Source organism: Bufo gargarizans, chromosome 3 (assembly GCF_014858855.1).
Source record: "Bufo gargarizans isolate SCDJY-AF-19 chromosome 3, ASM1485885v1, whole genome shotgun sequence".
Taxonomy (NCBI): domain Eukaryota; kingdom Metazoa; phylum Chordata; class Amphibia; order Anura; family Bufonidae; genus Bufo; species Bufo gargarizans.
The window spans coordinates 281,556,563-281,572,103 of NC_058082.1; the positions used below are offsets into that span (position 1 = coordinate 281,556,563).

Below are 15,541 nucleotides of genomic sequence, written 5' to 3' on the forward strand. Positions count from 1 at the left end.
CACTGTATATAAGTAGAGGGATGTGTCTTTTCTATGTTTAGCAGCTGTGTAAGGGGTTGCACAAACTGAACCAGGAATCCAGCAACTGTCCGCTTTAAAATAAAAAATCTTATCTTTAAAGAACATGTAAAAAAATATCCCAGGGAGCAGTTGTGCGTTTCAAACCTCTAGTCTAGGTTCTAGATTTCTGGAACTCTGGTTTAATTCTTGCAAGCATTAGTGACCAAGGTCAAGAAGGTGTCTCTCCTTGAACTGAGAGAACCTGTGGGTCAGGACTGTATGGACAGCCAGTGGTCTGAAATTCTCCCTTCTCTTTTATCTGGATTCCTGTAAAGGTTTACATTCATTTACAGAAAAGTGTGTGCATTCTTTGCCTAGAATAAAGCGAGATCCTCTGAGAAAACACTGCACTGGCAGTTTTCATCCTTGCTGCAAGGATAATGAACCTCATTACATGCTCTAAGATTCTGATTGCCAATCGAGGAATATCTCCCATTGGAATTAGATGTGTAATACTCTCTAATGTATTGCATGGTAACAATGCATTGTTCCCTTTGCTTCCAAACAAACATTTTTCCCAATGACCGTTTACTGTCGTGGTTAATATCTGTTATTTGAAATTTGTGATTACAACCATGAAGTTTCTAATTTTTTCCTATATTATGTACATTACATTTACAACTCCAAATATACAAAAGTTGGATTCACATACCATGCTTACTCCATCATTTCCACTTGTTTAGTACATATTACTAATGGGAGTTTAAGAAAACGCATAAAACTTAGATATAAAAAAAAATTGACGCAATACTTGAGGCATCCATATTTGCAGAGCTATCACGTTCTGTGTTTTTAAAATGTGTGTGCTTCTTTTTTATATGTCCCTGTGAATAGCCCCACTGATTGAACGTTGATCAAAATCAGACCGGTGGGCATCCAACTCCTGGCACTCCTACTGATCAGCTGTTAGAAGGGGCTGCAGAACTCAGGAGAGTGCTTAAGCATCTTCCTTCACATCACGTCCATCACCCTTTTCCCATTCAATTGAACGGGACTGAGCTGCAATGCCAAGCACAGCCATTATTTAATGTAAAGAGGCTCCAGCTATTGTACACAAGTTACCTGAGTGCATCTTCATCCATAACATAGAATGATACTGAATGGAAATTAGGTGGCAGGTGGACCTTGTACTCTTCTCCCCAAAATGGCGATAGGGTTTTCCAAACAGTTGCTGTCCTAATAAAAAAAAATATATAATATTTTTTAAAAAATTTAGGATAATCCACAATTGTAAGTCACTTGTGCTTTAAAAATAAGAGGAATATATGTGAACTCATTAAAAGTACTTTTTCATTTGTGGAATTTTGGTTACAAAATCGCATATCAGCAAAACAATAATACTAACATATTCCAGCTAAAAAAAAAACACATCTGGGTTGCAGTCATGTAAGCTGTTGTGACATCACAAGTGGGTTTCCGTCAGTTAAGCTGCTGTGACATCACAAGTGGGTTTCCATCAGGTAAGCTGCTGTGACATCACAAGTGGGTTTCCATCAGGTAAGCTGCTGTGACATCACAAGTGGGTTTCCATCAGGTAAGCTGCTGTGACATCACAAGTGGGTTTCCATCAGGTAACTGCTGTGACATCACAAGTGGGTTTCCATCAGGTAAGCTGCTGTGACATCACAAGTGGGTTTCCATCAGGTAAGCTGCTGTGACATCACAAGTGGGTTTCCATCAGGTAAGCTGCTGTGACATCACAAGTGGGTTTTCATCAGGTAAGCTGCTGTGACATCACAAGTGGGTTTTAATCAGGTAAGCTGCTGTGACATCACAAGTGAGTTTCCATCAGGTAAGCTGCTGTGATATCACAAGTGAGTTTCCATCAGGTAAGCTGCTGTGACATCACAAGTGGGTTTTAATCAGGTAAGCTGCTGTGACATCACAAGTGGGTTTTAATCAGGTAAGCTGCTGTGACATCACAAGTGTTTTAATCAGGTAAGCTGCTGTGACATCACAAGTGAGTTTCCATCAGGTAAGCTGCTGTGACATCACAAGTGAGTTTCCATCAGGTAAGCTGCTGTGACATCACAAGTGAGTTTCCATCAGGTAAGCTGCTGTGACATCACAAGTGGGTTTTAATCAGGTAAGCTGCTTTGACATCACAAGTGGGTTTCCGTAAGGTAAGTTGATGTGACATCACAAGTGGGTCTAAGTCATATGATCTGCTGTGATATCACAAATGCAATTCAGTCAGGTAAGCTGCTGTGACATCACAAGTGGGTTTCAGTCAGGTAAGTTGGTGTAAAATCACCAGTGTGTTTTAGTCAGCTGAACTGCTATAACAACACAAGAGGCTGGGGTCGTAAGTGATTTGCACCTTTCAGAGAAGTCAAGAGGAACCTGAGAAACGTTAAAATTAGGCTACTTTCACACTAGCGTTTTTTGCGGATCCGTCATGGATCTGCAAAAACGCTTCTGTTACCATAATACAACCGCATGCATCCGTCATGAACGGATCCGGTTGTATTATGTCTTCTATAGCTATGACGGATACGTCTTGAACACCATTGAAAGTCAATGGGGGACTGATCCGTTTTCTATTCTGCCAGATTGTTTCAGAGAAAACGGATCCGTCCCTATTGACTTACATTGTGTGCCAGGACAGATCCGTTTGGCTCTGTTTCGTCAGACGGACAGCAGAACGCTACAAGCAGAGGCAAACTGAACGGAGGCAAACTGATGCATTCTGAGCGGATCTTTTTCCATTCAGAATGCATTAGAATGCAAACTGATCAGTTTTGGACCGCTTGTGAGAGCCCTGATCGGATCTTACAAACGGAAAGCCAAAACGCTAGAGTGAAAGTAGCCTTAGGGTAGCGGGGGAATCGGTACTGCATTACTTCTATTATTATTATAAAGTATAATTAAAGAAGCACTCTGGGAATGTTTTCTGTGCCTATATAATGCAGTATAGGCAATTATTAAAGTAGGCCCTTGTGTATGCCTTGTGCATACCTGCTTTATTTGATGTGCCATGGATAGTCAGCTATCTTGATTCCATCATCCTCTCAGATATGGTTTACCTAATGAATCCTACATTTCTCATCATGCCTGGCTTTGCAGAGACAAAGGAGTCTCACCACACTGCACTGCACTGAGGGCAGCCATGATAGATCAGTGACACAGAACTTCTGTCCCCTCACACTGCAGGGTCTCCATGTTTTCCTATGTGATGCAGCTTGAGCCTGTCTCTCTTCTCTTACTAGCCATCTCTCTCTCCCCTGTCAACTCTTACATGCAGGAGGCAGGAATCCCAGGGAGACATCTCATAGAACTACACTGGAGAGTCGACACACACAGATTGTACAAGCAGTCAGTCAGGAGGTTTACATAACTACAGCTAATCACTGTATACACTCACCTACTATATCTGCACTCCTGGTCCTTTAGATCGGGGAGAATATCTTCAACAGTATACAGTGATATACAGAGGAACATGGAGGGTAGGGAGGGGGAGGCCTGAGATGAATAGTGATGTAGTTCACAGGAAGTCAGCCACACAGGAGAGGCTGACTTCCTGTATACACATTACAGCAAGCTCCGGGCTGCTGCTCAGACTTCATATCACATGACCAAATTCCCATAATGAAATGGTTCAAAATGTATGGATGCAACTAAGTTAGGGTGGAATAAATTACACTGCTAGCATACTGGCATTGAGTTATATGAAAACATTAAAAACAACCCAATTGGTCGAATAGTTTTCTATCAACAAGCAACATGTTCACTATGAAATGTACATTTATCTAAAAAAATATACAAAACTGTCGGACACATCGATGAGCTGATCAGGATATCATGTATGACAAGCTCCGGGTTTTAAATGTTACGCTAAGGCTACAGTGAACCTTTTTATAGCACTGAGGATTTTTAACTATTAACGGCTACAGGCCACAAGACTGCATACAACTCAACGTATTTCTTTAGACTACAGTAGTAGCTGGATAGTTAAAAATCGGTAGCCCTATAAAACGGTCTCAGGATAGCCTTCGCCTTAACAGGCAAGCACAATAAAGAGCAAGATGAAATTTTTAGGTCTATTTTCTGGGGGATTATAAGAACTATATATAACTTTCTTGTCATGTTCCTAATGGCACTCATATACAAACGGTTCCTGTTTTATTAATCCCAAATGGATACAAGCGGGGGAGTTTAAAGCACTTGTTATACTATGAACAATATATTTTTATAGCAAAAGCCAAATGTTAGGATTGGACGGCAGCCATTAACTATGTCTGGGGCATTTGGCAAATGTCAAATATGAAGTCTCATTCAATACATTTCTAAATACAAAAAAAAAAAAAAAAGCCAGAAGTAAAACTGGAAAAGGAGAAAACAAAGTGTTTTACCTGATAATGGTCTCATCATCAATCTTCACAATGCAGTATGGATCACTGCTGCCTGTTCTAAAAACATAAAGTAACAAAAAGTCATAAACTGGACCAGACAATATATGACAATACACAGACCCGCTGCTCTGTATAGCTGTCATCAATGATTCCATGTTATTATTCTGTATGTTCACAACTGGTAATTGTCTTTTTTATTTATTAGCCTTAGGACTAATTCACAGAAAGAGGCAAGGGAGAAAAGCGGTGATTATGGCACCTTTTGTGAGTTTAGCATATATAGGCCCGTATCACATATCCGAGATGGCATCCATGACAAGATGGTCAGTGCTTCATCCATGAAGATGTCCATGAAAGATGTGTGTTTGGTTTGTGTTTCCATTTTTTGCCTTCAATTGGTCACCCATATTCCACAGACACTAAGCTGAAAATTAATTTCTAGAGCATATTCTAGTAACGATCTGTGAAAATCGTCCTGGGATGCGGAGCAAAACCGGACCGTCATGACCCCAAATGCAAGTCAATGGGGACGGAACAGTTTTCTTTGTCACAATATGACACAATAGAAACCGCATCCGTCCCCCATTGACTTTCAATGGAGTTAATGATGAATCCGTCTTGGCAATGTAAAAGAAATCTTAAAGATAATACAACCGGATCCATTCATAACTGATGCAGATGGTTGTATTATCAGTAACGGAAACGTTTTTTACAGAACCCTGCCGGATCCAGCAAAAACGTTAGTGTAAAAGTAGCCTTATCAGTTTCTGAACGGGGACCCTTTAAGAGCTTTTACAAAAGCAATAACCCATTTGATTCAGCTATCCTCGCTACAGTGATCACTTCAGCTTTACGTTGTGGAAACATTCCTCAGAATACACTGGAAAAGCTCAGATGAGACTGAAGCACGCCGTAAAATGCAAAAAGCACCATTATTTAGGTGTCACTGATTTTAAATACAAACATTTTGGAAGCCCAAATTAGTCAGTAAATGACAGGGACATGTATTAAACAGAAGTATCACTATTCATCTTAGCAGTATATAAAGGGCAGTGGGCACACATCACGTAAATGAACTATAGATATAACATGCTTATATCTATTGCTACAGTCACTTGTAATACATGACTATGTAGTGTACAACCTTCTGTCTGGAGCAGGGAAGGTAGAGGCCGGCATGTGACCTATGTTATGGCAGACCTATAAGGAAACCAGGACACTATGGACATAAACGATAGATTGATGGGGGTTATGCTTAGTTAGCTGTTTCTAGGGCTCTCACATTCTATAACCGAGCGTGTCCACACAGTAATGGTCAATTCTCCAGTTCTCATTTCACCTGACGAAAACACACGGATACCATTCCTGGGAATAGTGGGGATCCCAGTAGTCAGACCCTTCAATCAAACCCATGGCATATCCTATTAAAGGGAACCGGTCAGCATGAAAATGCAGTGTAATCTTCAGCAAGCATGTTATAGAAGAGGATTGGTATATAGTCTTTTGGGAAAAGATTTAGTATAAGTCCCCAAGTACATGACCATATTTTGTCACATCCACGTTTTTCTTTCAGACCATATGCGGACCAATGAGGTTGCAAAAGATGTGGACAGCACACCTGTATATCCTTAACAAAAAAAATAGAAGATGTCCTATTCTTGTCTATTTTATAGACAAGGATAGGAATTCGTAACATAGTGCGGAACCTGCAGAAGGGGAAAATGTGCGGGAATACGGCTGTTATCTGTGTTTTGCAAACCACAAAATGGATACAATCATGTGCATGTGGCTTCACTTTTATTTCAGTCACTCAAATTCCCGCTCATTCTGGGTTTGGAAATCAAGCAGGCGGTCCTATCAGTGACTGACAGCCTTCTCCCTTTCACTGTGTACACAGATAGCTGTCAGTCACTGACTGAAGTCCAGGAGACGGTCCTATCAGTGACTGACAGCCTTCTCCCTTTCACTGTGTACACAGATAGCTGTCAGTCACTGACTGAGGTCCAGGAGACGGTCCTATCAGTGACTGACAGCCTCCCCTCTATGACTGTGTACACAGATAGCTGTCAGTCACTGACTGAAGTCCAGGAGACGGTCCTATCAGTGACTGACAGCCTTCCCTCTATGACTGTGTACACAGATAGCTGTCAGTCACTGACTGAAGTCTAGGAGACGGTCCTATCAGTGACTGACAGCCTTCTCCCTTTCACTGTGTACACAGATAGCTGTCAGTCACTGACTGAAGTCCAGGAGACGGTCCTATCAGTGACTGACAGCCTCCCCTATATGACTGTGTACACAGATAGCTGTCAGTCACTGACTGAAGTCCAGGAGACGGTCCTATCAGTGACCGACAGCCTTCCCTCTATGACTGTGTACACAGATAGCTGTCAGTCACTGACTGAAGTCCAGGAGACGTCCTATCAGTGACTGACAGCCTTCCCTCTATGACTGTGTACACAGATAGCTGTCAGTCACTGACTGAAGTCCAGGAGACGTCCTATCAGTGACTCACAGCCTTCCCTCTATGACTGTGTACACAGATAGTAGTCAGTCACTGACTGAGGTCCAGGAGACGGTCCTATCAGTGACTGACAGCCTCCCCTCTATGACTGTGTACACAGATAGCTGTCAGTCACTGACTGAGGTCCAGGAGACGGTCCTATCAGTGACTGACAGCCTCCCCTATATGACTGTGTACACAGATAGCTGTCAGTCACTGACTGAAGTCCAGGAGATGGTCCTATCAGTGACTGTGACTGTCACCCTCCCCTCTATGACTGTGTACACAGATAGCTGTCAGTCACTGACTGAAGTCCAGGAGACGGTCCTATCAGTGACTGACAGCCTTCTCCCTTTCACTGTGTATACAGATAGCTGTCAGTCACTGACTGAAGTCCAGGAGACGGTCCTATCAGTGACTGACAGCCTTCTCCCTTTCACTGTGTACACAGATAGCTGTCAGTCACTGACTGAAGTCCAGGAGACAGTCCTATCAGTGACTGACAGCCTTCTCCCTTTCACTGTGTATACAGATAGCTGTCAGTCACTGACTGAAGTCCAGGAGACGGTCCTATCAGTGACTGACAGCCTTCTCCCTTTCACTGTGTACACAGATAGCTGTCAGTCACTGACTGAAGTCCAGGAGACAGTCCTATCAGTGACTGACAGCCTTCCCTCTATGACTGTGTACACAGATAGCTGTCAGTCACTGACTGAAGTCCAGGAGGCGGTCCTATCAGTGACTGACAGCCTTCCCTCTATGACTGTGTACACAGATAGCTGTCAGTCACTGACTGAGGTCCAGGAGACGGTCCTATCAGTGACTGACAGCCTTCCCTCTATGACTGTGTACACAGATAGCTGTCAGTCACTGACTGAAGTCCAGGAGATGGTCCTATCAGTGACTGACAGCCTTCCCTCTATGACTGTGTACACAGATAGCTGTCAGTCACTGACTGAAGACAAGGAGACGGTCCTATCAGTGACTGACAGCCTTTCCTCTATGACTGTGTACACAGATAGCTGTCAGTCACTGACTGAAGACAAGGAGACGGTCCTATCAGTGACTGACAGCCTTCCCTCTATGACTGTGTACACAGATAGCTGTCAGTCACTGATAGGACGCCTCCTTGCATTTAAAGCCCAGGATGAGCAGGAATTTAAATTAATGAAAAACTATATATGAATCTGCTCAGCTCCTCCTGCTCTATAACATGCTGTATGCAGCTCAGACACCATGTTCGGCATGACAGGTTATTTTTAAGATGCAATAACTATTCATGGGAAAACTCTTTGGGAGTCATTTACTATTACCCTGTGCTTGTTTTCTGATGTAGAAAAGTCACAAATTTTGTTGCAAGTGCTGGTCTGCAATAAACTTAGCTTTTTTAGCTTTTCCCAACACTCTTGTCACTTTTCCAAAAAGTGGGCTGGGTGTGTGCAGGAAGAGATGTGACTCACTTAACAAAAGTTGTGCCATTAGGCTAGGGCAGTGATAGGCAAACTGCGGCTCTCCAGCTGTTGCAAAACTACAACTCCCACCATGCCCTGCTGTAGGCAGTCTTTGCATGCTGGGAGTTAGAGTTCTGCAACAGCTGGAGAGCCGCAGTTTGCTTATCACTGGGCTAGGGCAACACGATGGCATGTGTCGTGCGATAATAAGCTGCGCAGCACATAGGGCACAACTACACTGCAACAAGTGTTAATCCATGGTGTCGCACTGCAACATGCGATGCGACAGTCGCAGAAAAAATCTACTTGAATGGATTTTTTGCTACTGTCGTGTCGAAGTCACAGCATGTCGCATGTTGCAGTGCGACACCATAGACCAGTGATAGGCAAACTGCGGCTCTCCAGCTGTTGCAGAACTACAACTCCCAGCATGCAAAGACTGCCTACAGCTTTCAGCCTACAGCAGGGCATGGTGGGAGTTGTAGTTTTGCAACAGCTGGAGAGCCGCAGTTTGCCTATCACTGCCATAGACTATCATTATAAAAATTGTTGCGCAACATTGGTGCGAGTTCATCGTGTAGCCCTAAACTGGGACACCTCAAACAGCTCCTGAAGTTAGATCAGATTAAGGCTCCATTCACACATCCGCAATTCCGTTCCGCATTTTGCGGAACGGAATTTCGGACCAATTCATTTCTATGATTCCCCCATACATATTCAGTTTGAATGAGTGTGTATGTGTTTTTAATGGAAGAGATGACAAAGCCACTGTAAGACACCCCGGGCAGCTTATGTAACTGGAGAACAAAAATATTGGACATTCAAATTCAAGGTGCCTGACCCTTTTCTCCTACAATATCATCTGTTCTCCATACACATTGTCTAACGGTCCTGCCGATAACGGTGGGTTAGATCAACCTAGTCTAAAGCAGAGATGTCCAACCTGTGGCCCTCTATGTTTTGCAAAACGACATGTTCCATCTATCGGGGCATGCTGGGACTTGTGATTTTACATGTCTATGGGGGCTTTACGTACTCAAAAAATGTGTTCACATTAGATCACCAGTATGCCTGTCACTACACTATGACATGTTCCTTTTAAATGGAAATTGTCATATATTTAAATGTTCACAGTCTTCACATTAGGCTCACAAAACAGAAAAAATAAGAACTAAAGCTGAATGCACACACGTAAAATGTTGCTCAGCTTTGGACCACTTTTTAATGGTATCTTCCTGATCCAGGTCATAAAGATTTAAATGCCTTCATCACACGTGTAATGACCCCACATAGGAAGTAAACAGGCCTGTCAATGTTTAGTCAGAGGACATCCGCTCTTCCAGCATGAGCATCATTAAAAATATACAGCTTTGGATTGTAAGTGTAGTCAATGAAAAGTGTTAACCTAATCCACTTTAACAATGCGTACTTATCTGCACGAACTAACATTCAGGCTGTCACCCAAAAAATGTGTTTACATGAGTTAAGAAAACTGCAAAATGCCGGTTTGGCTCCATTTGTCTTATTTGCAATTTCCCAGCGAGCAATCTCCGTTAAGTTCATTTCCACTCATTAATTTCCTCTGATGCAGAAATGGATGCATCTGTTTCCTGGTTGTGTAGGATTCTGAAAAACACTTATGTTTCATAATGACCACTTCTATTTCAGCATATAATATGGAATGATTCAAAAAAATAACTATAAAAAGAAATGTCGGATGGCTGCAAAACTTAGTGTGCAGATATGTAAATCATTACAGATGTGGTCTTATTAGACAATGGGTCTTGCCTATAAAAAGGCTCCCAGAGGCAACTTTTGGGTAGCGTACTCTTGGTGAGAGATCGGTGACTGCTAGACATGCCTCTACAATGCGCTCTACAAAACCTCTCATTGAACTGAGGGAACCAGGATGGTTGTTTCGACGATCTGCCTGCTATGGCTCTCACTCTCCTGTATGTCTGTCCACTTTATTTACATAGCAGGATGCATAGGATGTGGAAGTATGGCCATGGCTGTGGTGTGCACTTCTCACCGTTTCTGGCCCTAGCAATCAACATAACTGCCCTTTATATCACACACTTTAATTACATACAAACATCAGAATTTAAAATACCTAAGAAACTAAATGAAGACAGAAAAGTGTTCCTGTGTTGGGTACTCAATCCAAAACATATATTATAATAAATATGCGCTGAAATCATTTGTATCATTAAGGCCAGATGGCCATAAAGCCTGTTTTCAAAATCAGCTTGGCTACCCTTTGCAGGGCTGTTTATGTCTGTCACCCCTTACAACCAATACTGTGCTTTTAGAAGGTCTAATAACAACCATCGTGAAACGTCCGCATATGATCTATAAATCTAGGTGACCCAACCCCCGTATGCAGTGACTGCACGTGTAACTTAAATCTCACTCACATTAAGCAACATTTTTCTTCCTATACAGATGAGGCCACATTTGCATACTATTGCATATATTAATATGGATTTAGACAGTCCCTTCCTGATAATTGCCTGCTTGTGAAGAGCTGCATTGACATGCATCAATTATCTCCACTGTATGAAGGCGAGCAATGGCTACTGCCATAGTTCTTCCTCATACACAGTTGAAACCAGAAGTTTACATACACTATATAAAAAGACACATATGCTGTTTTTCTCAATATCTGACATGAAATCAGAATAAACCTTTCCTGTTTTTGGTCAATTAGGATTACCATAATTATTATTATTTGCCAAATGCCAGAGTAATGAGAGAGAGAGAGAGAGAATGTTTTAAGGCATTTTTATTACTTTCTGCAAAGTCAAAAGTTTACATACATTTCATTAATATTTGGTACCATTGTCCTTAAACTTGGACTGGAAAGGCCAATGTTCTCTCAGTTCCTATGCGTTTCAAACGTCCCTGCTTACTTCATCAGGGAGATCTCACGCATCATAATAAATAGAAGGACAGCACCAGGGAATTATGGGACAACAGTGTGCAATGCACAGCCTGCCCACAGATTCAATAAAAGGAAGCAAAGGGATTCCATGGGGACTCCAAAACACTGAGAATGGGTCATTTTCAATATAAAATGTCCATTTATACTGAAATCAATTATACTGTGTATGTGTACATATTTTCAGATTAGTGGGAAAAGCCTTTTAAAAAATTTTGGGGTACACGTCCCTCTTTGTTGACTTGCATATACCGGTAATTTGCTCTGTAATTTCATACTGAATTCCCGCCACAATGCACTGTCTGATTTTCCAGACCAGTGGCTGTTTCTAATAAAAAAAAGTTTGAGCACAAAAACAACGTTTGTACTGCACGTATGTACGAGACACGGAGGTAGTGGAAAGAACCAGTTCAGAACCTGCATACATTTGGAAGGTCCAAGTCTAAAAGTAAACAGGGAAAACAATCACTAAAAAGTATATTGCATGGGGATTAGTCTTACTGGAAATATCACTGGTTTTAAATGTCATGACTTGATGTGTTGGTTTTAGATATCACTATTGTAATGAGATAATACTGGCATGGGGTGAAGTTCCACTTCGTACACCTACTAAAACGACTCAATGGTCCTATTGTGATATTGTGGAAATGAAGAGCTGTGGATTTTCACAGCTTAAGCCAAATTTCATTCTGATTTCGGTTTCGAGCCAATGTTATCAGCAAAAACAGATGGCTATGTGGATAATCACATTCTAAATTATTCTCCATGAAGCATATGTTGAACAATTGCAGTTAGTATGGGAAATAACTCTGGCATCTGAACGGTAGTAATTGTTATGCTAAAGGGAAGAAACAGATAAAAATAACAGCTCGCAAAATAGCAAAATAAATTGCATAAATATATTTAGATGATGAACACATCAGATATTCATAAGTGCCTGTTAACACTAGAATGGAAAATCTGGTGCTTCACAGCAAAGCATACAGTACGTCTATTCATATCATGCAATGTACGAACAAAGGGCCGCATAAATATTTAAGTGACCCCGAGGTCTTTGAAAATGTGCAAGAAACTGCATTTTGAACTTCAATGGCTCCATTTCGTATTTTATCTCTGCTCAATAATGTATATTTAAAGGGGTTGTGTCAGCAAAGAACATTTATTACAGTATGTAGAGAAAGTCCATAAAAGGCACTTACTAATGTATTGTGATTGTCCATATTGCTTCCTTTGCTTGCTAGATTCATTTTTCCATCACATTATACACAGCTCGTTTCCATGGTTATGACCATCCTGCAATCCATCAGTGGTGGTCATGGACACTATAGGAAAAAGCACCAGCTGCCACAGTCCTGGCCACCATAGAGGCTGGTGCTTCTTTCTATAGTGTGCAACCACGGCCACCACTGATGGGTTGCAAGGTGGTTGTAACCATGGAAACGAGAAGTGTATGATGTGATGGAGAAATGAGTCAAGCCAGAAAAGGAAGCAATATGGACAATCACAATACATTATTAAGTGTCTTGTATTAACTTTCTCTACATGATAAATGCCACTTGCTGAAGTGAGACAACCCCTTTAATGTTGTGCTTACATCACGTATGTAAGCATTAACAGATATACACGTGTATACTGTAATGGGAACCTGTGTACTGTATTATGGGAAAAAGGACTTTTGACATACACTTGACAGACACATGTATAGCAGGGATGAGTGAATCGATTTCCGATGAAACATCCGAAGTCGATTCGCATAAAACTTTGTTTGAATACTGTACGGAGCGAGCGCTCCATACAGTATCAGAATGTATTGGCACAGATGAGCTGAAGTTATTACTTTGTGAAGTCTCGCGAGACTTCAGGTGATAACTTCAAAAATGTATTTCTACTGTTAAAAAACTTTTACCGAACTCGGGTTCGGTTCCAAGTGGTACCTTGGAACCGAACCCGAGTTCGTGAAAGGGTTTTTAACACGTATCCACAAACAGGAGATAACTATGTGATATGTGGAGGTCCTACAGCTGGGACCCTCACTAATCACGATAACAGAGGCCCCAGTAGAGTGGCAGGTCGAGTGTGAGCACTGATGCTCTACTCCTCTCTATTGGACTGCCAGAGATAACCAAGTACACCCCATGCGATAAATGGAGTGGCAATGTGCATGCTTGACCAAAGGCTCTGTTCACTTTGGGGGCCCTGTGGAGTATAGAGCCCCCATTCACTGGATCATTCTATGGGTCCCAGCAGTAGGACCCAAAAAACTAGTTATCCACTATCCTATGAATAGGGAATAACTTGAAGTTACTGGACTATCCCTTTAAGAACAGCACAGCTTCCTACATTACCTGGTGTGGCAAAAAGCATTCTGTACCTTCTATTTGTTTGTACTATAGAAGTTATTGGGAAGATTGCTCAAACTATACAGTACACATATGCATGGTTACAAATGCAGTAACTATGTGCTGCAGTAACAAGGAACAGGCAGGGCACCTTGTGGGCACTGCCCGTTGAGGACAGGTCATCAATATCAGATCAGCAGGGGTCCGACACCCAGCATCTCCATGATCAGCTGTATGAAGGGAAGGCGTGCTGTCTCCCTTCTCTCTTCCTGCTGGCCATAGACATAGCAGCGGCAAGCAGGAAGAGAAGGGAAACGTCACATGTGCACTGCGCGCTCCTTCCCTTCATGAGGCTGGTCATCAGTATAGGTCACCAATATCAAATCAGCGGGAGTCCGACACCTGGCACCCCCATCGATCTGATATTGATGACCTATCCTGAGGGTCTAATAGACTGAGTGATCATCATTTAAATTTTCTAAATGTATAACTATTTGAACTGGAGCAATTATTGTCACATGCAATAGAGTGCACTGATCAAACGATGAGCAATAAATCCTTTGTTTTCTGTGGATCGGACAAATCTACCCGACCAAAAGATTATCGTTAAATTATTTAATTGTCTAATCAGAAATCTGACAGTCATTAGCAGTAATAATGATCTAGGGGCAAACCAGCAACAATCGTAATAACGAGCAAACAGTGAAAAATAATTAGCGATTATTGTTTTGTGTAATTGAATGAGTTGCTAAACAAATATCTGCCTGTCTAATAGGAGCTTTACTCTAAGTACCCCAGCCCTTGTTGTGTACCAGGCACAGCTCCATACTTTTAGCAGTGGCTGTGCCTGGCATTATCTTTTAGTTCCATTGAATTGAATGTATGAAGCCGAAGTAAATTGTAATGTGAGGTACACCCTGTGGAGGATCAGTGCAGGTTTGAATATGTTAAAAGGGTTTTCCAGGATTTTTATACTTTGATAGGTCATCAATATCTGATCAGTGGGGGTCTGAGAAGGCATTGGTGCTCCTGTGAGTGCCACTGCCTTCTCTTAGCTCACCAAGCACAGCGCCGTACACACTAAAGTGGTTGTGCTTGATATTACACTCAGCCCCATTCACTTGAATGGGGCTGAGCTGCTCCTAGGCCTCGTGACCGATGAACGTGACATCACTGGCCTAGGAAAAGCAGAGAGAAGGCCACGAGCACTGCTGCCTTCTTAAACAGCTGATCGGCTTGGGTACCAGGTGTCGGACCCCCACCAATCAGATATTGATGACCTATCCTAAGTAAAGGTCGTCGGTATGGTATGAAAAAATCTAGGAAAACCCTTTAAACATGAGATGATTTCTAGTTAAAGGCATTCTAAATGCTGATCTGGCTACTGTGAACATCAAAATGTACATATAAAACATAGAAGCTGATGGTGTTCTTGGCCCCATAGACTGGCCCAGAGCCTGTTAGAGGTGTTTTCTAGGATTTTGATATTGATGGCTAATCCTTAGGTTAGGTCCTCGATATCTGATCGGTGAGGATCCAACTCCTGGCAAACCCACCAATAGGCTGTTTAAGCGGAGCACCAGGGTCTCTTTCTAGTCTAGTGGCGTCACGTTCATTGGTCATATGGCCGAGGCACAGCTCAATGCTGTTCAAGTTTGTTAGCCTCGGCTGTAATACCAGGCAGAGCTGCTATAAAATGTACGGCGCTGTGCTTGGTAAGCTGTGAAGAGGCCTCAGCATTCGTCAGAGCGCCGCAGTCACTACAAACTGCTGACTGGCTAGGTGGCCAGGAGTCGGACCCCTGCTGATCAAATATTGATGTCCTGTCCTGTCCGCTTACATGAGGGGACGAGCTGCGATGCTTTTTATTGACTAGTCATGTGCAGCCACCTCAG

The 15,541-nt window shown here is 42.3% G+C and overlaps 1 protein-coding gene across 2 annotated transcripts in view; it reads right to left on the bottom strand.

Moving 5' to 3' along the window:
* LOC122931939 (ras GTPase-activating protein 4-like) overlaps window positions 1-15,541 on the bottom strand; it is a 173,178-nt gene that overhangs the window by 126,830 nt on the left and 30,807 nt on the right. For both annotated transcript variants that reach the window (XM_044286030.1, XM_044286031.1), the window contains exons 2-3: window positions 4,413-4,469; window positions 1,123-1,236 (exon numbers count right to left, since the gene is read on the bottom strand). In XM_044286030.1, coding sequence (XP_044141965.1) covers window positions 1,123-1,236; window positions 4,413-4,469 — 171 coding nt within the window. The remainder of the gene's footprint in view (window positions 1-1,122; window positions 1,237-4,412; window positions 4,470-15,541) is intronic.